Source organism: Artemia franciscana, chromosome 7, assembly GCF_032884065.1.
Source record: "Artemia franciscana chromosome 7, ASM3288406v1, whole genome shotgun sequence".
NCBI lineage: Eukaryota > Metazoa > Arthropoda > Branchiopoda > Anostraca > Artemiidae > Artemia > Artemia franciscana.
Genome location: NC_088869.1, coordinates 52,044,433 through 52,066,967, shown reverse-complemented (window position 1 = coordinate 52,066,967; position 22,535 = coordinate 52,044,433). Strand labels below are relative to the sequence as shown.

The 22,535-nt window shown below is 37.3% G+C and overlaps 1 protein-coding gene across 1 annotated transcript; it reads left to right on the top strand.

Annotated features, from left to right (window-relative positions):
- The first annotated feature begins 2 nt into the window (after positions 1 to 2).
- On the top strand, positions 3 to 17,838 carry LOC136029440 (interferon regulatory factor 2-binding protein 2-like). Its single transcript, XM_065707845.1, has 5 exons — positions 3 to 134; positions 3,742 to 4,645; positions 9,590 to 9,916; positions 13,206 to 13,483; positions 17,432 to 17,838. Exons 2-5 carry the CDS (start codon positions 3,844 to 3,846, stop codon positions 17,552 to 17,554), a joined length of 1,530 nt encoding a protein of 509 aa, XP_065563917.1. The 5' UTR covers positions 3 to 134; positions 3,742 to 3,843; the 3' UTR covers positions 17,555 to 17,838.
- Positions 17,839 to 22,535: the final 4,697 nt, after the last annotated feature.

Below are 22,535 nucleotides of genomic sequence, written 5' to 3'. Positions count from 1 at the left end.
CGATCATAAGGAGTTACGGGGTGGAGCAAAACCAGTTTTTTTTGTTTAGAATCGACTCAACTATTTTGGCAGTTGGTTGTGAGACACTGAGGAAGATACATAAAGTGTTGGATTATTGATTATTCTCAGTGAAAGTAAGAACATTTCGGTTTTTTAAAAGTAGACCTAGTCTGCATGTGCACGTTGTTAATAGCCTAGAAAGGTTTCACAAGTCTGATGATCACCCAGAATATTTTAAATAAGGACCGTTAGGTTACCTTTTGATTCTTACTCAACTATTTCCAATTGCTTCCCAGGCCCCTCTACTTACGGGACCAGATATAGCCCTGCCCTCCACACAGATGTTTACTGTTCCGTTTTTGGTAGGTCTTGTTCCAAAGACAAGGGGTCATTTAAAAAAAACCTTAAATTTACCATCACCCGTGTAGCAATGTGCCTTAGTATTAAGATAAGTAAGTAGGCTATGCCTATTTGATTATATTAAATTAGCTTTCAGAATTTTTTACAGCCTCCTTCTTATGGTATCATGGTCTTAACCATATCTTATTGAAATTGCTCTTATTTGGCGTTAGCTATATAATTCTTAAATATTTGGCCTTATAGGCCTATAAGATATATTTGGCAATATAATAAACTGTAACAACAAAAGAGTATCCTAACAGCACCTAATTCCCTAGTCAGCGCTAGCCTATGTCCAAATATAGGCCTAATGGTTGTTACTGTTACATAAGCATGCCCCGTCCTCCCAATTGTGGTTGTTTTTCATTGCAAGAATCATTGTGTATTTCTTCGCTAACGGGCAATTGTGACACAGTCAGTGAAAAACGTCATTGTTAAATAGCCTTGAGAGAACAGTTTGACACTTATATTATTTAAAAATGAATACACAACGTAAATGGAAATGGAAGGGAGCATGAAAATCTGTTAACAGAACTTTTCTGAATATTGTAAGATAAAGATCTCTTTCCAATAGCGTTTTCCTGTAGTTTGTATATAGCCTAGGGTTAAAGCTGTGCCCGTAAGGGGTTTTTGTCACGTTAGCCCCCATCTTCTTTGGAATAATATTGATTGCGGACTAAATGGTTCTCTCTTTTGTTCTAATTTCTTTCATAAAAGCCCATGGAACAGAGTGTTACCATGAAAGTGGATCGATTGATTGAATTCGTTTTCCTAGATCTAGGTCGAAATATTGGCCTTTAAACCTCTCTTGAAACATCATCTGAAAGTCCATTTCTTCAGTTATGAATTCCCTTTGCACCTCATAGTAAAATATTCCCGTATTTAGTACCTGTTTGCATTCACATATTTTGGATTTTCAAGTTTGATCTTGGAAGGTCTAGTTAAAATGGATGAAAATCTCGAGACTTTGCGCCTCTAAATCTACTGAATCCATTAGTACAACCCCGGCGAAATCTAATCCCCTGGAGGTCTAGCCTTTGCGCACCAAGCCTAGTGAATTTGTTACGGAATATACCCAATGCATAATTGTCTGTCATATTTAGTGGTTGGCCATTTATAAAGGAAATATTAAAACTAGCACCCTTAAATTACTTGTTTTAAGCTCTTTCCAAATATCATGGCCACTTTTTTGACAGTGCATCTCCCCCCCTCCCCCCTGATGGTCCCAAGTGTAGATTGGGTAACATATTTCTCCATAGGTTGATTTTTGTGATAGCATACGCCATATGTTTTTTTGTTAAGAGGAGTTTCTGTAGAGTCTTGACTCGAATGTGTAATGAATGTGTATTGTAATGAGATTTAGTTTGGCCCGAGTGAGAATTTTAAAAAGTGGATAACAATGGAAGAAAATATGCTGGGCTAATCTGATTATTAGAAACATTCAGCATATCGCTGAGTAGGAATTCCATTTTTCGTTGTTTTTTCTGTTAGATTTTTATACATTCCAAGGACTAAGCTATATCTAGAGCCATTAGGGGGGGGGGGTTGTCAGGAAAGTGAAAGTGATATACGAAACAGCATAAAAAAGGAATGTAACGGTACTTTTTTTATTTGTAGCATGTTTCCTTCAGAAATGGCCAATTATTTATGTACACTGTTTTATCAATTCGCAAAGATAGTTAAGGATCCATTACTGGATTTATGTGTTGGCTGGTGACAAGTTCAAGGCATAAAGCGGTGGTTTTACACAGGTTCTGCCCTTGATTTTGAATAAGGGACTGTATAGTTGTATATGCTTACAAACTTTATGTATATGCTTACAAGCTATTTCATAAGTAAATAGTGTGTTTCGCTGTATACATTTAATTTGGGTGACCCAAGTGTACGCCTATAACTCTGGTTCCTTTTCTATTTGCCTTTTTCGAGTCCGTTTTCCCATCGTGCCTCCATGCGATGATAGTTTGGCTGTTGGTATTATAAGCTTCTGTCTCCATCTCTAGTACTCCAATTGGTTTCATGGTATTGATCTCCCGATGGAGCAGTGAGAAATTAGGCAATTCATGCCTTCAGAATATTACCATATTACCCCCTCCTAGGTCTGACATGGGTATACTTTTGATTTGTTACACGATTTCGCCCTTCTTTTTATATTTCGTTTTCAATCAGTGTGCTTAATATGATTATTTCTATGCGTGCTATCTAAATGAAAGATGTTAAGCCAAACTGGCCAGCCATGACAAAAAACAACACAGAGGGGAAAAACTCAATGAAAAACAACAAACGAGACTGCGGCCAGGATAGAGAAAAGATGAAAAACCTAAAACGACGCGGATATTTCGCATGTATGTAAGAGAAAAGATGAAAAAACTAAAACGGCACGTTTTGCCTGTATGTAAACGAGGCGAAAAACTTCTCTCTTCTGGCCGCGGTATCGTTTGTTGTTTTTCATTGAGTTTTCTCTCTTTGTTGTTTTGTGCTATCTAAAGTATTACAATTTTATTTATAGTACCAGACTCTTCTAAATATTTGACTATGCAGTATTAAGAAACATTCTGGAAATGAAGTAAGCTTTTGGCTGATAAAAAGCCAGTTTTTTATGACCGTTCCATGCTCAGAATGTATTTAAATAAATATTACAAAATGTCAAATAGTATCGTTTGCATTGTTAAGATAATAATTGAGTAGTATATATATTAAAATAGTGTAAGTTTTTCGGCCACTGGTATAGTGATAAAAAACAATAACGTTTAGTCCACAATTTGTTTGATTTTTCGGATGAGGGGGGAGGGGAGGAATAATCTATGGAATCTCCTTCCTCTGTATTCGGGCATGGTTATATGGTAAAATGTGTTAATAAAATACACTTGTACTGCCACAATGGTATATTGACTATTTTAATGTCGGTCCAAATAAGGACTTCTATTGAATCATCTGATTCGCTTGTGTTGAATATCCTGCAGCCTTGTTTTGTCGTTATTCCTTTATTTTTCATTTTTGGCTTAAGTGCAGGAGTTGAGAAAGCCCTCTGGTTCTGGGATTACTCGTAATTCCAAGATTTTCTGTGATCACTTAAATATATTACACAATTTATTATTAATAATTACTATTTCGAATATCCTCCTCCCATCCACCCTTGATACATGCCAGTCGGGTTTCAGTATTTATCGTTTTAGTTAAAAATAGCAAGAGGTTATTAAGAAACCATGTAAAATCGTCAACAAACGGCCAAACGTTTTTGAAAAAAAAATGCTGTTATTATTTTTATAATTGAGCGCGCAGTTGTTATTGCAAACTCACATACCATGTCAGTTTTTGTGGTTAATGTAATGATTTTTTTTTCAGGTTATATCCGGTATTCGTTTTGTGTGGCAGCCTTCCGTTGGGAAAGGCTATTAATACGATACCATTGCTCGGCCAACTGAAAAACGTCTAATTTTTACGGACATGTCTGTCGCCAGCATGGCCTCAAAGAGGCAAAGTTGTTATTTGTGCGACTTACCGAGAACACCATGGGCCATGCTTTCTGATTTTTCTGAGCCTGTGTGTCGTGGGTGTGTGAACTATGAAGGCCCAGATCAAATTGAAAGAGTAATTGAGAACGCAAGGCTGATGCGACGAGCTCACGTTATTCCAGGACATGATACACGACCCATTTCTGTGGGACCAATTCTATCAAATAAATCCACAGGCCTCTCAAGGCATGAAATGCAAAATGGTGTTGGTGAGGCTTCTGGATTGCCGCCGGTTGCACATGGGCATAGTCATACTGTTTCCTTAACTCGTGGGAATGCTGGGGCCCCCACTGGTACTGCTCCTCCGCTAACATATTCATCCATTCATGATCGTCATTATGGTGCCCCGCGCTTAAGCCGTGCTGAAGCTGATCACCTAGATTCGCCTTCCATAGCAAGAGGAAGTCCAGCTGTACCCAGTGGTCCGTCAAGAAATCATGGATTATCACATCACCTGTCTAATGGTCCCATGCATGTTCCCCACTCCAGAGGAATCCCAGTACAGAATATTCCCTCCATAAAGCGAGAACGCGATGATGATGATCATTATGGAATTAATGGAGAAATACCCATGACGAAGAGAGTCATGGGAGAAGACCACAGACCACCGCTTACACGAGGCGACTCCTTGCCTAGTGGAGCCTCTCTGCCTTTCGACCCAAGAGAAGTGAGGCCGTATATCAAAGAAAAGCCGGTGCGTGTTTCTTCGTTTGATGCTGGCTCCTTTAAACAAGGTGAGTTTTTTTTTAGCGAGGGGTGGGGTAAATTCATAAAAACGGCTAAAACACAGGTAAAAATATCCATATTAAAGGTTACGAGGAAATTTGTAAACGCTTCGGCATGTCAGGGTAAGAATGAGATTACTTACCTATCTTGTTATGTCATATCGCAGCAAATTAAGGCACTAAAATCCGAGTTCCTAAAAATGTACGAGGAACAGATGTAATTTGTCTTGGTGTGACTAGATATTGCAACTTAAGTTTTAGGCTGTTTTAGAACTGGCATTAAGTTTCTCTCTTGAAAGTGAGGAATATCTTGGACATTGAAATTTTGGGAACCCCCTAAAAAGATAAGCTGCTTTGGGCACGCAAATGGGCTGCATGATGACACATGGAGCTCGTTAGTGCATTGGAGATCAGGATGAGAAGTGGCACGCGGGTAGGTACATTTTGTACTGAGTTATGACGCCCCTGATTGTATATAACCAATACAGATGAAAACAATACTGTTTTCCCGTGTGTCTGAACTTACCGTAACTGAACTATAACTTGTTTGTGAGTCATTTAATCCTTTGCATTATATTATACTATAACTATATACGCCTTTCTATTGAAACCGGTTTTCATCCCAGGCATCCTGTATAAACTAGTAAAGGTAGTCTGGGTACTTAGCAATTCACCTAGAATTCTCAACTTTCACGTAGCCCAAGCTGTACAGTTGAACTAAATTGATGTCTTAAGCAATATGGCTTGTTGAAGCCGTTGGTAAAAATTAAGTGCATTTCACAAAGTATATTGATATCACCGAAGACTGGTTATGTTACAAGTTAAAAGAAAATGTAAAATATTACGTTTTATTTTGTAAGAAAATGTAAAATCTTATTTTGAGAAGTAGTTTTTCTTTCGAGAAACCACTTCTCGAAAGGGAGTCTGCTGGTAGTTTCGGCAATTCATGAATATGTAGATGGGAAATTATTTTTTTTAATAAAAGAAGATGGTTAAATTCTGTATCTTTACCGTTATACCTATAGCGCTATTTAAAATGTGTTTTTAGTCGTTTACGGGTATTAAGGTGAAAGAAAACAGTGATGTATGGCAAAACATAATATTTGCACATGAGGGGAGGGGGGAGTAAAGTGAAGCGTTTGAAGACTGATATAAGTTTTTTAGGATTACTTATGTCATTCTTAAATGCACTTCACTTTACTTTGCCCCAATCTCCCTAATGCGGAAATTATATAGTCGAAATTTCACATTGTCCATGCATTTTGTCATACGTCATTATTTAGTTTCAAATTGAGGTGTAACGGAACAGATACGTTTTTTTTTTTCAATGAAAATCTGAAGAATAAATTTTCAGTGGAAATACCAAAAAAATTGTTTTGCAAAATGTAGGGGGAACAAATGACCAATATCCGATTGGCGTCCCTTATTTTCGTCTACATCGCTCTATCTGTGTACATTGTGCAACGCCGGTGAGCAGCGTTGTCAACTTTTTGATCCATGAATGCGTCCCCTGAGCGTCCAAAAATATATCTATTTTGCAATTTAAAAAAACTAGAGGTTCTGTTTATAAAATATTCATACAAAAAGACTAATTGTCAAATTACGAAACTCATTAACATGTAAATTGCCTACTTTGAAGAAAATCCTTTGCTTACGTCATCTCTGGCAAAACATGGATGCTAAAAAAAAAATGCCGAGAAAGGCACGGAAAGAGAAATTGTTTTACCAAAATATTTATCCAGTTGGGAAGTGTTTCGTTTTGTGTCATAAATTTACAGATTGAGTCCCTTTTTTGTCCTTTAATGTCCTGAATTTCTAAACTGTGTCATTTTTTGCCGTTTTTATGTCATTGTGACCTGGAACATGGGAATGTTTCCTTTGACATAAAATGTGAACGCTTGGCAACCCTGCTGACTAGCCCCCTCTCATAGAAATGCGAAAGTGTTAAATATTTTCTTACTAGTTCTGGATGTGCAGATGACCATATTTAATCATTTTTTACATTTGCTGATCCGTGATTTAGGAGAGAAGATAGCTATGCAAAATGTTGACAAGTTTTTTGTGGACTGATTCGTGGGCTAGAAATTCTATTGTTTACAAGCTACAGGGGGGAGTAGGGCTACAGGCTTGAATAAATGTAAGTAAAACCGTTCTAAATTAAGCTTCACTCAAGCGCGGCAGTAAGGGGAATGATAAAATCGTCCATATCCACTTCTGTTTGGAATGGGTATGGCTCAGAGTATTTTGGGCTTTGATTTCTAATTTGCCGTGGGGTTAGGAGAGATTTTAACCATCTAAAGACTATCCACGGCATAAAATACTCAAAATACTGCATTAGACATCGATCATGCAGCTGGTAGCATTGGCGGGGATGATACCGGATTATTTGTTGGTATGCATTCATTCCACCCAGCAGAAAACGTGCGAAGCGTGTAAAAACACAGACAATTTTATTGAATTTTTATGGTTCAAAGGGTCAACATTGGTTTATGTGTGTTATCCAGAATTATTGAATTAAAATTAAGATCGCCTGTACATACGAAGTGCCCAGGAAAGATTACATAAGCAGGCTTTTTTGGGAAGGGGCCGATCTGGCAAAAAAGTAGGTAGTTAGATGGAGCTCATGGAGAATTTAACAAATATCAGGGCTGGGTGCCAGCCGTCCTACCTCTGCGTACAATAATACAGTTGATTGGCCTTGAATTTTCGTAGGTTTTTGTTATATCACTTGCTTGAAACCTGGAGTTTCTGGACCTGGTTCCGTATTCTCAGAATTATGTATGCCCTAACAATTTTGAAAATGAAGTTGTAAACCACTTCTGAAGCCGTTGGAACCAACTGAATTTTAACCAATGGTGTTTCACATGATTCAGAAAACTGGACTATCTAGTAAGCCTAAAACCCAGACAAAAAAAAGTTCCCGCGCTCGTTCCAAGTGGTTTAAATAAGCTTATATCCATAAGCATCAAGGGTTTGCCAACTTATTTTTTAAACCGGTTTTGAAAATCATTAATTCCCCTGCGTTATTACAAACGGAATTCCTTCAACTTACGTGACGTCACGATGCCATGGGCAATAATAAATAATAGCAAAACTGGTTTTTCGGCATTGACTGGTTAACCTGAAGGAGTTGGGTAAAATGTCGAACAGATGGTATGAATTGGCACTAAAAAAAAAGAACTGAAACCCAAATGTTGCAAATGAGGAAATCTTGACTGGATGACGCAATTCATCGTATACCGGTTGGTCAAACTACTTTTCAGGAAGTCTAAAAAAAGAGATGCACGATATTAAGCAATATTGATATTGCTTAGTCTGATATCCGGTACATCCTAAACGACATTCTGATCTAAGGATTGTAGGAATCGAGTATGTGCTTGACTATTTAAATATTTGATGTTTTAAAAGGAACCAAACAAGTGATTAATTCATTATGTCTAGGCAATATGTAACATTTATCGCATCCCTCCGCTCCCTAAGGTCGATAGGCTGGGTTTGTGGCTATAATATGGCTTGTTATAGTGGGATGCTCTTTTCCAGTGAAGTTTTTACTTGATCTAATATATATTGCCACCACCCTTATGGTTGTAAGAATCTGCAAAAAAAAATTTCGCTTCAGGATCGAATAGTTAGGTTTCTTTGGTCCTCTGCCTCTCTTAATTAGGACCTTGCTTTGCTCAGGCCTAAGGGAGTGTGTTTTCTTTGACCCTCATGCAACGTGATTCTGAGTCGATGTTTGGAATTTACTCTCCAGTTAAGCTTTACTCGATTTACATTAGTGTATTATATCCAATAGTGGGTTCAGGGGACATTAAAAAGTTTTTTCCCACCTTGGTGCTGGTAAATCATCAATTCATATCAGTTGTCCAAAATCAAAACACGTTCCTTGCATGAAAAAAAATTAAGTCAAAGTTTTAAGTTGCTGCATTGCAAGGATAAATTAAAGAGAAGACATATGTTGAATTCACGCATTTGGCTCAAATGCTAGAGATGAAAAAAAAACCAAAAAACTAAGGGGTCGAGAAGAGTCCAAAATGAGAGAACTACTTTGTTGGTCAATGTAAAATGATATGTGCTTTTTGTAACATAATTATTTTAGTCAAATCCTCCTCTGCCCTAAAAAAAATGTCAATCCGTTTGAATGTAGATAATGGGTAATATGGTTATGACATTGCTTTCGCGAGATGTTAAGTCCTTAAAGATGAAAAGTATCGGCCTCTTGCCTTTTTATTACCCCAGAGTAAAACAATTAAAAGTTAAACAACCTGATCTTAGCTCTGAATGTAAAAACATCTGGTCACAATATTCCAGCCTTTTCTTGTAAAGATTTCTATTGGTTGATGGTTAAACGGTAATTCAGGATTGGTACAGATAAACTTGTTAAAGCAAAAAAATAATGATGTTGATCGTGAACAACTTACGAAATTTTTACAAGGGGATTAAGCATTTCTTGCCAGAATTTAGCTTTACAATTCCTTTTAGGGATTTTCTTGGGGAATTACGCTCCACCTCCAGAAAATTTATGTCACTACAGCATTGGAAGATATATGGGTACTTTGTTAAATTCCCGACCGCACTTTGCTTTCTCTCTGTACTAAAACCGGTTTCTCTTTGTATCTCAGTAAGCACTCAGAGATAAAAAGTTTAGCCTGAGAGATAAACTACAATGTAGGTATATTTTAAATAAGTATTTAATGTAATTATAGAGTTGTTATTTTTGTCAGACTAGGTATATAATATAAGGCATTCTGGGCGACCTGCTTTCCACAATTCTTTATTGTAGTTTCCATAATTTTGTTGCTTAAGTATTATATTTTCATCATATGTACCGATATATGCTTCATATAAATTTATTGTCATTCTAGAGGGTGTTAAATATAAAAAAGGCAAGTTTGTTCAACAGGAAGTAAGGAGCAACATTGAAACTTTGTTTTAAACTTTCATATGTTCCAGGCTTCTCAGCAGTTCCTGTCTCCGTTTCCGGTGGGTCGTCGAGTGGTTCAAGCAGAGTTTCAAGCTCTCCTTTAACTGGTAACATGATGCAACGATGTAGTCCCGTAAATCCAGCTCTTCTCCCACCGGTGTCAGCTCCAGGGCCAACAACACCAGTTACAACGGCTCAAGCACCCTGTCCAATGCAATCGTTAATGAATTCGGTTGATACTATTGCTCCAGTCTCCGGATCCCCTAGGGGTAGTCCTCCGACAAGTCAAGCATCTGCTTTAACACCAAGAGCTTCTTCAAGGGGTTCCGCATCGCAGCATTCTCCTAGCTCCTCAGGTAAATTCTTTTTCGAGTCCAGGATCAATAATAGAGAATGCATCAATGGGCTATCACGCTTGTACAGTCAGCTTTAAAAGGGTGCTTCAGATTTTTATGGCACTTGGTGTTTACCAAGTGACATATCGATCGCAATTTCTGTCGGTCCCAGTTTTGCTAGATTGGGCACTTCCAGATAAGCTAGGACAATAAAATTTGGCAGGCGTATCAGGACAAAACCAGATTAAATTAGAAATAGTCGTTTCCCCGATTCGACCATCTGGGGGAAGGGGGAGCAGTTAATTTGAAAAAATAGAAAAAACGAGGTATTTTTAACTTACGAACGGGTGATCGGATCTTAATAAAATGTGATATATGAAAGGATATCGTGACTCAGAGCTCTTATTTTAAATCCCGACCGGATTCGTTGACATTGGTGGGGGGCTTGGAGGGAGAAACCGGGAATCTTGGAAAATGCTTAGAGTGGAGAGATCGGGATGAAACTTGGTGGGAAAATAAGCACAAGTCCTAGATACGTGATTGACATAACAGAAACGGATCCAATCTTTTTGTGGGGGGGGGGTTAATTCGGAAAAAAATGAAGTATTTTTAACTTACGAACGAGTGATCGGAACTTAATGGAATTTGATATTTAGAAGGACCTCTTATTTCAAATCCTGATCGGATCCAGTGTCATTGGGGGGGGGGACCGGATACCTTGGAAATAGCTTAGAGTGGTGGGATCGGGATGAAACTTGGTGGGAAGCATAAGCACAAGTCCTAGATACGTGATTGACATAACCGGACCGGATCCGCTCTCTTTGGGGGAGTTAGGGAAGGACCTAATTCGGAAAAATCAGAAAAAAATGAGGTTTATTTAACTTGCGAACGGGTGATTGAATCGTAATGAAATTTGATATTTAGAAGGAACTTGTATTTCAGAAGTCTTATTTTAAATCCTGACCGGATCCGGTGATATTGAGGGGAGTTGGAGGAGGAAACAGGAAATCTTGGAAAACGCTTAGATGGGAAAGATCGTGATGATATTTGGTGAGAAGAATAAGCACAAGCCCTAGATACGTGATTGAAATAACTAGACCGGATTGGCTCTCTTTGGGGGAGTTGGGGGGGGGGGTTAATTTGGAAAAATTAGAAAAAATGATGTATTTTTAACTTACGACCGGGTGATCAGAGCTTAATGAAATTTGATATTTAGATGTACCTCGTGCCTCAGAGCTCTCATTTTGAATCCCGACCGGATCTGTTGACATTGGAGGAGATGGAAGAGGAAACCGGAAATCTTGGAAAACGCTTGAAGTGGAGGGATCGTAATGAAACTTGGTGGGAAGGAGCTCTTGGCTCTTCCGAACTCGTCACTAGTGCCAATTGAGTTCTAGGTTCATGTTTTTGTTTGGGGGGGGGGGTTGGCCTACGAAATTTTTTCTTGGCGGTAGAGGTTAAAAAAGGCATTATATAATAAGTTTCGTATTTTTCTATATATTGTAGAATTTTCCGCATTAATAAATCACGGTTCTTTTAAAGGAGGGCATATTTTCGGTCTGTGGGCGCTAATACTTGACGTGCCGTGGAAACGTTTCTATGGAAATACTCTAAACTTCTTATTCAAGCAGCACTCTTCTCCTAGGGTCCGAAGACTTACACGCGTCTAGGAGCCTGGTGGTACCTTGATTTGGGACTTTCAGAAGCATTTTTGTTCCATCACACGATTTGAGTTTTTGTCCAGGAGTCATTACTTGAAATTTACTAGAAGCTAAAAGGGCCCCATAAACTTTTTTTGGCAGCGAAGTAGAAATAACTAGCTATTACAGCGCTGTTCCGTGCTATTTTAACTTTCCATCGAGTTAATGAAGGCGCTCAAAACGTGCTTGGCCTTTTGCCTAATCTTGTGACGCACATAAATATGCTTTCGCAATTACAAGTTGAAAACAAGTGGCAAGAAGGAGTTTCTGTTTTTTAAATTAAGTAATTACATTAATATATTTCGTCACCATAGCTTTTTGCAATGAGCTTGTTTGATACGTGACTCCAGGTGCCAGGGGCATTTTGGTTACGGGAAGTCAGAAGGTGTGGAATTATAACGTACATTTTATAGAAGCGTAAAATAATTTCGGATGGTTTGATCGTTAAGAATATTCAAGTTTTGAAATAATGTTACTTTTAGATCTTTTCACGCATGCGCAAAGGAAACTTGGGGAGGGGGCTGTCAAACTCAGAAACCTGTTGAATTATGTTGAGAAATAAAAATTATGTGCGTGCTGGAAAAAGTTCTATTTACTATCCGCCCTAGGTAGGTTATGATAATAAAATTTGGATGAAAGGTTAATTACGAAGATTAATATAAGCAAAATAATAAAATGGTTTAATAAAGTAAGTAAAAGGTGTTGAAACTTTATTTTGTTGGGCTTCGGCTGTTTTGTCCTTTTTCTGAATACCTGCGGTATTCTCCTATCCATGGTTATCATGCTACCCAATTCGGCATAAGTTTGTTGCATATAAGAGTGTATGAGATAGATTTTATCTCTCAACCAAATGTTCTCAAGCTGTAAATAGTTTGGGATAATCGATCATTTTTACTCAGTTTAGGTACTTGGGATATTCAGTCTTAATTGTTTTTAAAACTTTCGTACCATGGATCAGACCCGTAAGCAGGATTTTTATTTTCATATTCCGGGTAGGGTCGTTTAGCCAAATTCATCAAAACAGCAGAAACGAGCGATTTGTATGAAGATCATATTCTATGTGAAAGTGGTAGACTTACGGGTTCTGGGTTTGACTCTCCTTTCTCTCCCTCCCCCCCCCTCTCTCTCTCTCTCTCTCTCTCTCTCTCTCTCTCTCTCTCTCTCTCTCTCTCTCTCTCTCTCTCTCTCTCTCTCTCTCTCTTCCTTCCGTGAATATGCTCCTGCCATTGAATATTATCCTCAGTAAGCAATAATCGAGTCAAATGGGTTTTAAGCTCTTTCCAAATATCATGGCCACTTTTTTGACAGTGCATCTCCCCCCCTCCCCTGATGGTCCCAAATGTAGATTGGGTATCAACTGGCAAAGATAGTTAAGGATCCATTACTGGATTTATGTGTTGGCTGGTGACAAGTTCAAGGCATAAAGCGGTGGTTTTACACAGGTTCTGCCCTTGAGTCAAATGGGTTTTAAGCTAACCTTGGGGTTGAAATTAACCTTGTTTGACTTTGAGCAGTTAATTCTAGCGTTACAATATCTTATACTTCAGTAATGACACTATTGAGGCTCAAATATACCCAATATTTGCAATCATACATTATTTTTTTTTTAGGTAATACAAGCGGTGGACAACGACGTTCAAACAGTAGACATGGAGCTAGCAGTCAGGGTGATTCTACACCTCCGACTGATCCACCCACTGCCACCACTCCAGGTACCCCTGCTGTTGCGCCAAATGGTGAAGGCATTAACGCTGCAATGCTAAAATGCACCATATGTCAAGAGCGGCTTGAAGATACCCATTTTGTCCAATGTCCATCGGTAGCCCATCACAAGTTCTGTTTTCCATGCTCAAGGGAAAGTATCCGAAGACAAGGGGCAGGGGCTGAGGTAAGATGTGCTTAATTACTTGCGGTTGAATGAAGAAGTTGGAAAAAGCGTTAGTTTTGTGCTATTGATAACAGCCAAACTGTTGAGTATGGAATGTTGTCAGATAGTGAGAGAATTAGAACAAGGGAAGTTCTCGACTGGAAGTCCATTGCATAATCAAACCCCAATGCAAAATTTGGTGTTGGGTTTTGAGGATGGCTGAAATAAACAGTTCAAAATCTAGTATAACCAGGGTTTTTGGAAAAGTTGAAATTCGCTTTTCTTATCCAAAGGTTGAAAACTTGCCTACAAATAGTTTGATTTCCTGTTAAGAATAGTTAACGGATAATTGAGCTTGTTATCATTTATTAGAGAGTTTCTTGCTATTTCTGGAAATTGGGCCAACGCCGTGTCCTCAGTCGTACATCAATACTCTTTTGATTGTATCTTACCACCGCTTTGTTGCTCCAAAAATTTTGCCCTTTTACCCCAGTTCCTAAAGTAAGTTGTAGGCCTAAGTATTTTACTGTGTTGAGCAGGCGTGGGTGTTTTGTTGTTTATTCGATTTTTCAATGAAATTACCAAAAGGTGGTTGTTTTAAATCAATGGGGGAGAAATACAGAGGTGCAATTTTTTCTATCTCTGCCCGCAATTGGTGCATTTTCCTGTAGGTACTTGCGACGGAATAAATTCAGAAGGGAGTGGCTAGATACAAATGTGAAAATCATAGAAAAAATATACGAATGCTATGCAAAATATGACCAGGTCTAAGAAAACTGGCAAGAAGCTCGAGATTCTGGGAGAGGTGGGCTAATGCTTGAAACATAACAAGTGTATGCCTGGTTCATGGCTCCATCCTTAGCAGTGATAAAGGCTATGTGTCCTCATCCACATCCTAAAGAGTTTCAACTTTTGTCCTCAAAAAACTATTGCCTTAACTTGTGGCCTTGGCACATCAGCTGTTTTCTGACAAAAACCTTACATCCGCCTTTTTTAGGATTTTATGAGAATCACAAAATAGTGGTTTCTTAATTTTAGAACAGGGGAAACATGAAGATAAAGAATTCAGTGAATGCGTTTTCCAAAATCCGATTTATTACCGTGGAAATTTGGTGAAATCTGGTTTTATCCTTGTAGCTACTAAGACGTATATCAATGTGTAGCAGATAGACAACTCCTAGTGTGCCACTAGGCTCATATTGTCAAGATTATGGGATGTCCATTCTTTTGCTGAAAACTGTACTTCTATATAGATACGGTACCAGGTTTTGGCAGAAGACAGCCGACATCTGAGCCTATGTTCGGTTTATTGTCATGTCCTTGGCGTATACCTCGTGCGTAGGTCAAATTTTCACGCGTTTAAATCTTCCCATTGAACATTCCAACATATCTTACGGAACGCAAATATTGGATATACATATAGACCTACGAAATAGAAGTACAGACATTTTTATTAGTGCTTCTGTTCCTTTCCCACTGATATTTAAAACACGCTCAATTGCGAAACATAGCCGGTTTTTCTTGATTTGTGCACTCCCAGAATGTCTGTTACTAGGCGAGCTGACGTCAACCAAAGCTATCTCGAAACTTGGGCCAAAGATAATTTCCACGCTATTGTACGTGATCCAGTTCATGTGTTTCCGCTGTGTTTCTTAATATATTTTTAAATTTTTACGGATGTCTATGAAATAGTTGTACAGGGCCTTTTTGTTGAATGGATAAGAATAATGGGATTACACTTTTCGGACTTTTGAAAGCTGTGTCAATTATTCTTGTATACTTGTGCTATATTATGCGGCGACATGAACAGAAACTTGGATGGACGATTTTGATATGTAAATTTGGAAAGTCGACTAGTTCTTGTATTCATCATAAATCATATCGTTAGGTCGGTATTGAAAATGAAAAATTGAGGGGAAGTAAGGATTAGTGTAGATAAACAGTGAGATCTTTTTGACTTCCTCCTCGGAATTACATGGATCTCCTCCAAAGTAAGATTCAAGCTTAAGGTATATGATGATTATAATATGGAAAATACATTATAGACAAGCTGATGAATAAGGAAAAGACGGTTACATAATGGAATTATTTGAATATTGTTTTCAGTTCATGACCTCTTTATCTCGCGTGTCACGGTTTTTAATTTTATTTAGACCAGAGTTCGTTTTATTTGAGATTTGCTTGCGGTTAGACTTGGCTAAAGTTCAAACTTATGCTCTGTTTGTGTTACAAGGTGTGTGCCAGCAAAACTTGGTCCCAGGCTGGTTATCTATGCTTTTTTGAATTTCACGTACTATAAATGCTTATCTTAAGATATGGCGAAGATTTTACTTTTTTTTCTTTCAGTGCTGTTTCTAGACTTAAGACTATTCTTAGTCAATCGAGAGATAAAAATATGATTTCGTGTTTTACAATTTAAAATGACTCTTAAAGTAAAATACTGTATGTTACCCAGATGTAACATAAATGGCTTCCTACAATTCAACCTTTGCTGGAAATTAGATATTATTTGTGAACTTGAACTTTGATTTTTAGGGCGCATATTTAATTTTGCAAATTTTTTTGGCAAGTGTTGGGATGTTGTACTGAAAATCTAAAGAATCTTAATTAAAACGCATTAATTGGAAACCTCTCAATATATTAGAAGGTAGAAATAAATCCACTATCCTTTGCTTGATTTCCAACAGTTTCACTTAATATTAAATTGAAAGTACCTTTTTATTTTTCCGTGGGGGACTAGGAGAGAGTATCCATTGGTTTTTATGTACGACGAATAATGTAAATAATAAAATTTGCCTTACTAAGTTAGCTGCTTGGAATTAAACAGCTTCATGTTATTCAGAAGAACCTATCTATTTAGATTTTTATGCTGGGCCTCTAATAGAAAAGCAAGAAATTCGTCCGAACTCCGAATCTTGCTGGTCATTTTTTTTCTACTTTATTTACATAATAAACAAAAATATAAACTATTACAGATATAAATCACTACGCTAGGTAAAAAATTGTCACAAAAGTCTGTCTGTTTTGCTTTTGGACTTCTGTATTACTATTTTAGTTTCAGTTCGCAGTCAATAAACTTGATAATACTTCTATACAAACTGCAGTGGAAATTGTAATTAGTTGTTCTGTTTTGTTTTTTTTTACGTGTATGCTGCACGCTGTAGAGCCTCACATATAAAATTAATGATTTCAAAATTCCTTCAATACCAACTTTAGTGAAGATTTAAAGCATTTAGTTATGGTGAAGGCTTGCTTACTTAGGCTTAGTTCTTCCCACATTTAGGGGTATTTAAGGTAGCAACCGTTTCCATAGCCCACTGAGGGATGACTAAGACTCCATTTCCTTTTCAAGAGAACGGAGCGTATTCCGCTGTTGTTGCTGCTCCGAAGATCTAGAGGAGTGTAACGCTACAAGTCACGATTACATATCTAGACCATGACCTCAACATCATCTCTTATGTGTGTTTATTGGGAAATAATTGAAACTAGCCCAAAAAAATGGTGCGGAGTTTGTCACTGTTTGCCTAAAGATGCCTCCCTCGACTTAAATCTGTAAAAAAAAAAAAAAAAAAAAAAAAAAAAAAAAAAAAAAAAAAAAAAAAAAAAAAAAAAAAAAAAAAAAAAAAAAACACCTTAAATCAGTCATTAGTCTGCTTGGCTACTTTAAGGTACAACCTAAAATATGACTTAGTTGTAAATTTACTGATTAGGAGGGGTCAGACGAGTAAGACGAGCTTACCTCCTATGGACTTGAACAGCTTGTCAATTTCAATGCCTACATAGGAGTGGACAGATATTTTAGTCTCTCGGAAAGGGGTTTCGTACCTTTGCAGGTTTGTAGTCAGTTTCAGATTTGCCCATATACAGTTATTTGGTGTCTTATGAATACATGTTAAATACGATATAGATATCTATATTCCACTCCGATGTTTCCAGAAAAATCTTAATTTTGTTTTGCTTTATTTTCAGGTTTATTGTCCTAGTGGGGAGAAGTGTCCACTGGCTGGTTCAACCGTACCCTGGGCTTTCATGCAAGGAGAAATAGCTACTATTCTTGGGGAAGAGACTAAACCTAAAGAAAGAGAAGTTTAAAAAATGTGATTGTTTCCTTGATGCATTCATACCATTGTGAAACTGTGAAAAACATCTAATTGAACTTTTTCTATTTGCTCTCTTTAAATAATTTTAAAGATGATTGATTCCCGCCTGAACATTGTGTTTGTGTGATATAAATGTCTTTTATTGACAATTTGGTGAATTTTGTTTAATATCTTTCAAAGGATTGTACATTGAGCTTGTTTTAGGCTTTTTATATAGATAAATTAAAAAACTTTAGTGTCACCATTTTGGATGTGAATACAGTATTCTGACATTAATTTGAGTTTTTGATTGAATGTGGTAGGTGTGGAAAGCTATTGATTTTAAATATTAGTGGGAAAACATAGGTTAACTTTGAATCAATTTTATAATCCACCGTTTGTGTCTAAGTCGAAAATGGCCATCGGCTGCTATATTTCAAAAGACGTTATGTTACATGACGTAAAAGTTAAAAAAAAAATGGTGATCGTGTATTTTGAAGTGTCGAAAGAAATTTGTCTTCATGTGTGAAATCAAGATCCCGCAAAACAAATTTGATATAAAAAAGGAATTGTAGGCTTATAACTCGTCAAAACTTGCTTCTTTTCCGAATTTCTTCACTCTTGTCAATAGAAATTTTCTTCCTAGAAAAATTCGTGTTGATTTCTGGATGCAATAACTTAGAGTTTTACGAAGGGCCTGGTTTAGCCCTTGTCGGGCTCCTATAATTTACCAAATGCTGAAATTGAAGTAAGTAAATTAAGGGGCTTCAAATTAAGGCTGTTACGTTCCATTTCCAACCGGGCTTAAAAAAGACAAAGGTTTTTCTTAGTTCTGTGCTTGTGGATTCATTAGTTAAGGTACATGTTTTATTTGAACCATTTTTAATATGCAATTCTGATGTCTAAATATGTCTTGATTGAAAACCTATTTAAAAACTATGAACAGTTGCCTCAAGCTTTTGTGTCCTGTAGCCTACAACTAAACTAGTGGGTTCTACAGGTTTGGCCAAGATAAAAATTAAATCAGCTGAGAAAGTGATATATCAATCCTTCACGAATAACTAATTTGTGCTAAAAAAAAAAATAATCATTTATGCCTTCCGTTAAACCTCATTTAATTTGCTCATAAATTTTAACGAATTAACTTATTTGGTTTATTGGCTGATATTTCACACACCAGATATCAGATACGCACTCAGGCAGTAAGATCAAAAAGGCACCGTTGTGACCCTAGGTTTATGTTTCTTAGCCTTAGCAGTACAACCCTTTAGGGGGAGGGGACAATCCAATCGAAAAGTGAATGCATTTTGCTAAGAAAAATCAAATTTTTACGCGGATCATTCAAAAAAGTCTTGGAATTTGCTAGTAGTAACCGTTTCATGGTGCTCTGAAGGAGTTGTTGACTTTTTTGTAGACTTGTAGAGACTTTTTATAAGGCTGAAAAATGTCACGTAAAGAGTCTAGGGAATCTTCGGTCGTGGAATCCTTTTACATCACCACAACGCCCTGAAGGATTCTTTACGCGTTACAAAAGAAGTTTTGAGAGAATTTCGGTAGGAATTGCTGCTATATCCGCCTGATAAACCTGACCTAGCTCCTTGTGACTTTTTCTCTTATTCCCTAAACTCAAAGACCAATTGCAAGGTGTCTAGTTTGATAGCAATGGGGAATCAAAGCATGGCTCTTAAAAGGGTCTCCATAAATACATTGATAGACTTATCTACACATGTTTCTTCAGATATGGTCTAAAGGATGATAGAGGTGCTTGACAAAGGTTATGTTGAAAAATGAATCCATGGTAATAGAAGAATTTTAGAAGAATGGCGAAATTCCGCGTTTTTTTAATCTGTGAGAGAATTTTGATTAATCCAACTCGTTTCAGCCTAGACTAAAAAAGAACGCTCCGAATATTTGATTTCTTTTTGGAAGTTATAGCTTCGAATAAGAAAAAATCTTTGGTCGAAAACTGGCGCTAATTACACTTGTATTCAGAGAATGCTGCTTTTTTTTCTTGAAAAAAAACTTCATCTGTCTAGTCCTTAGAATCGTTTCGTAAATGAATATCCAGGTAAATATGTTGAGATATAGTTTTTTATGTACATATTTGAAATTTTTTGTTTGTAAAAGATACTGGCAGACCTGTACGTAGAAAGAGGAGGGGAGTGCACTCGAACCGGCGTTGAACGGGGTAATGCTTTGATGTTTTGTTAGTCGGAATAGTTATGCTAAAATCAATAAATTAGATTTCTTCGGCAAAGAAAATCAATGAAAAAGCCAGGCATTTTACAGCTGTAATCATTTAAAATGCTTCCTCCCAAAAACCAGAGTCGTGAGGTAACTTCTTAATTTGGAACAGGTACTACCTCGTTTCTGATGTTCGGGGGTGTAATTTGCTTTTGGGCTGGGGGGGGGGTAAATGCCCCCTGACCCCAGTTTGTCCCTTCAGCTAAAATTGAGCGTCTTCAAAATATTATCAAAACTAAGATAAGCCTATATAATTCTAGCATCTACAAAAATAGGTTAGTTTTCTTGAGTATACATTTGTTTTTATAGTTCAATATGGCTTATTTTTCACCGTCATTTTCACTTGACTTGGCAAAATTGCCTCCAATTTGCCCCCCCCCCTTCAGGATTTTGGCGAAATAACACCACTGCTGGTTTTCCATGTTAAATGTTGCGCAACTGAGTCTAACTAGCTTCTACGCTTGAGTTTTAATTTCCATGGCAATATAAAGCATCTCGGCTTATTTATTGTGTTCACAATCCTTTATTTTACACATATAAGGTAAAACCATTTTCTTTGGAAAATAAATAAAAGAAAAAATCTTCGCATTAATTAAATCGAGCATGGGCAGATAAAACTGGAAAAGCCCCGTAGAGTAAGGACCCCGATACAGGTTTATAATTGTCTTGTATTAGAATATCTCGAAATTTAATTTGACGTCACGAATAACAAATAATAGCGTTTGCGTATCATGTTACTAAACAAGCATTATGAAAAAGTTTGACTTTGAAATGGCACCAGATGCTAGGAAGTGCTTACATCTTGAAAGTACTAGACTTACTCTAGATACATTTTGAAGCCAAAGTAGGCAGTTATGGTTGACTGCAAAGAGGGGAAGAGAGAGCCTTCAAGAATTATTCAGAGGGGCTGTTGAATAAAAGTGCTTGCTAGAAAAGTGTGTTTTTTTCTGTGTTACTATACCGATATATTTCTTGTCCTCTAGGAGGGTGGGGCTTGTAGCCCTCTGTCATTCCACTTGTTGCTCTTGAAGGTAGTTATACCATTGCTTACTAACGTGTAGCGCAATCAGGCTTCTGAAATCTTCGTGAGGTGTCAAATCTTTCTCTGCCCTACCCAGTATGCAAAGTTAAACGTAATTACAAACATTTTCTGCCTAGAGACAATGCTTTCTGAAGCCGTTACTAAGCTTCATTTCAGATTTCTAAAGCCGTCAGTGTTTGTTCAGTTTTCCTCAGAAATTTGCTGAGAAATGTTGAAATAGAACAGATTTTCCGGGCTTGGCAGTTGTGTGAAGCTGAATAATGTTTAGTTGAAATGGAACATAAATTTTTGAGGCATGAACACTTAAATAATAGCAATGAATGGTAAACCCTCCAGTACACTACTGCAAGATTAGGATTTTCTATGCATTATGCACTTTTTTTATAAATTTTATGCATATCAAGTTCTTTAATTTCATCTAAACTCAGCACAAGGGTTTGTTGTTTGGGGTTTCACGCGTCGATCAATAGGTCATATGCGTTCGTATTGCTTGGTTTAACTGTGCCTTCTATAATCACTAGCTTACTTGAGTGTCACTTCAGTCAATATTCACTGAACTAGATCATGTATCACTTAACTTGCTAATGATAGGGGGTTATTCACCTACAGCAATTGCCTAATTTGAAAAACGGGAATCAAAATAATGCGCCTATGCTTTGTCATGCAGCAATTAGAGTGCACATACAACACAATCATAATAAGTAAAACAATTTTACAATACAGCCTGCCATATACTTTCAGATATAAAAATCTAAGTAGAAAAGGTAAAGATAGTAAAAACAAACAAAATATTAGTACATGGGATAATTCTAAAATGAAATGAAATAGGGGGGTGAGAGAAAAAAGGAGTTTTTACTTTGTCAGAATATTCGATCAAAGGTCAAAACCTTGTCTATTTGACAGTGGAACATGGTTTTCATTTTTACCCCCGAATTCTCTTAGAAGAAGAGCAATTGCCATTACCTCCTCCTTTCTGTTTCCTATATTTAAGTATTTGGAATCTCAAAGCATGTCCGTGCCCATACGGTAAGTAGGGATCCAACTGGGTACAACCGTCTGAAACGTATCCGAAACAAGGGTGTCTGAAGAAATTCCTTTGGAGAGGGAGGTATATAGCTGTATCCGTCGTACATATTTTCGGTCTTCCACGGATGCCCTTATGTGGGAACCGTAACTATCAGGGTTAATTTTCCACAATGCACCTGTCCGCTTACTGATCGATAAGGGAGCCAGTTTCGCCACATCGTATAACTGGGCATACCTTTGCCAGGGCACTTATGCCATATCAATGTTGGGTGTTATGTGGTAAACTTAAATGTAATTCAACCTAAACAGTTTAGGCTAGAATAAACATTTTAATTTTCTAGCATTGTCTCAATGATAGCTTGAGGCCTAGTAAGATTGTATGGCAAGGACCGGGACAAATCAGATGCGATCTCTTTTCCAAATGGAGCTGTGATTAATAGTTTCGTAAAGGGGAATTTCCTTGCTCTGAACAAAACAAAGCTATAATTTAGAACAAATGGAAGTGTAGTGTAAAGAAGTATTTTTTTTTTTAAATATAAACTAGAATCCCAAAAACGAAAGAGCTGTGTTTTATTAAAAGCCAAATTGCTTTCCAGAGTGGGGGGGTGTGTGTGTCGATTTTACCAAATAGTTGACTGGACATGTCTACTGACGGAGGTCGGTATGTTGGCACAAACGGGTA

Bases quoted from the DNA above. Each gene is read 5' to 3' on its own strand.
- LOC136029440 (XM_065707845.1), top strand. From the start codon at position 3,844: ATGTCTGTCGCCAGCATGGCCTCAAAGAGGCAAAGTTGTTATTTGTGC. The intron at 9,917-13,205 runs GTAAATTCTTTT...TTTTTTTTTTAG, and splicing joins GCATTCTCCTAGCTCCTCAG to GTAATACAAGCGGTGGACAA. The intron at 13,484-17,431 runs GTAAGATGTGCT...CTTTATTTTCAG, and splicing joins GACAAGGGGCAGGGGCTGAG to GTTTATTGTCCTAGTGGGGA.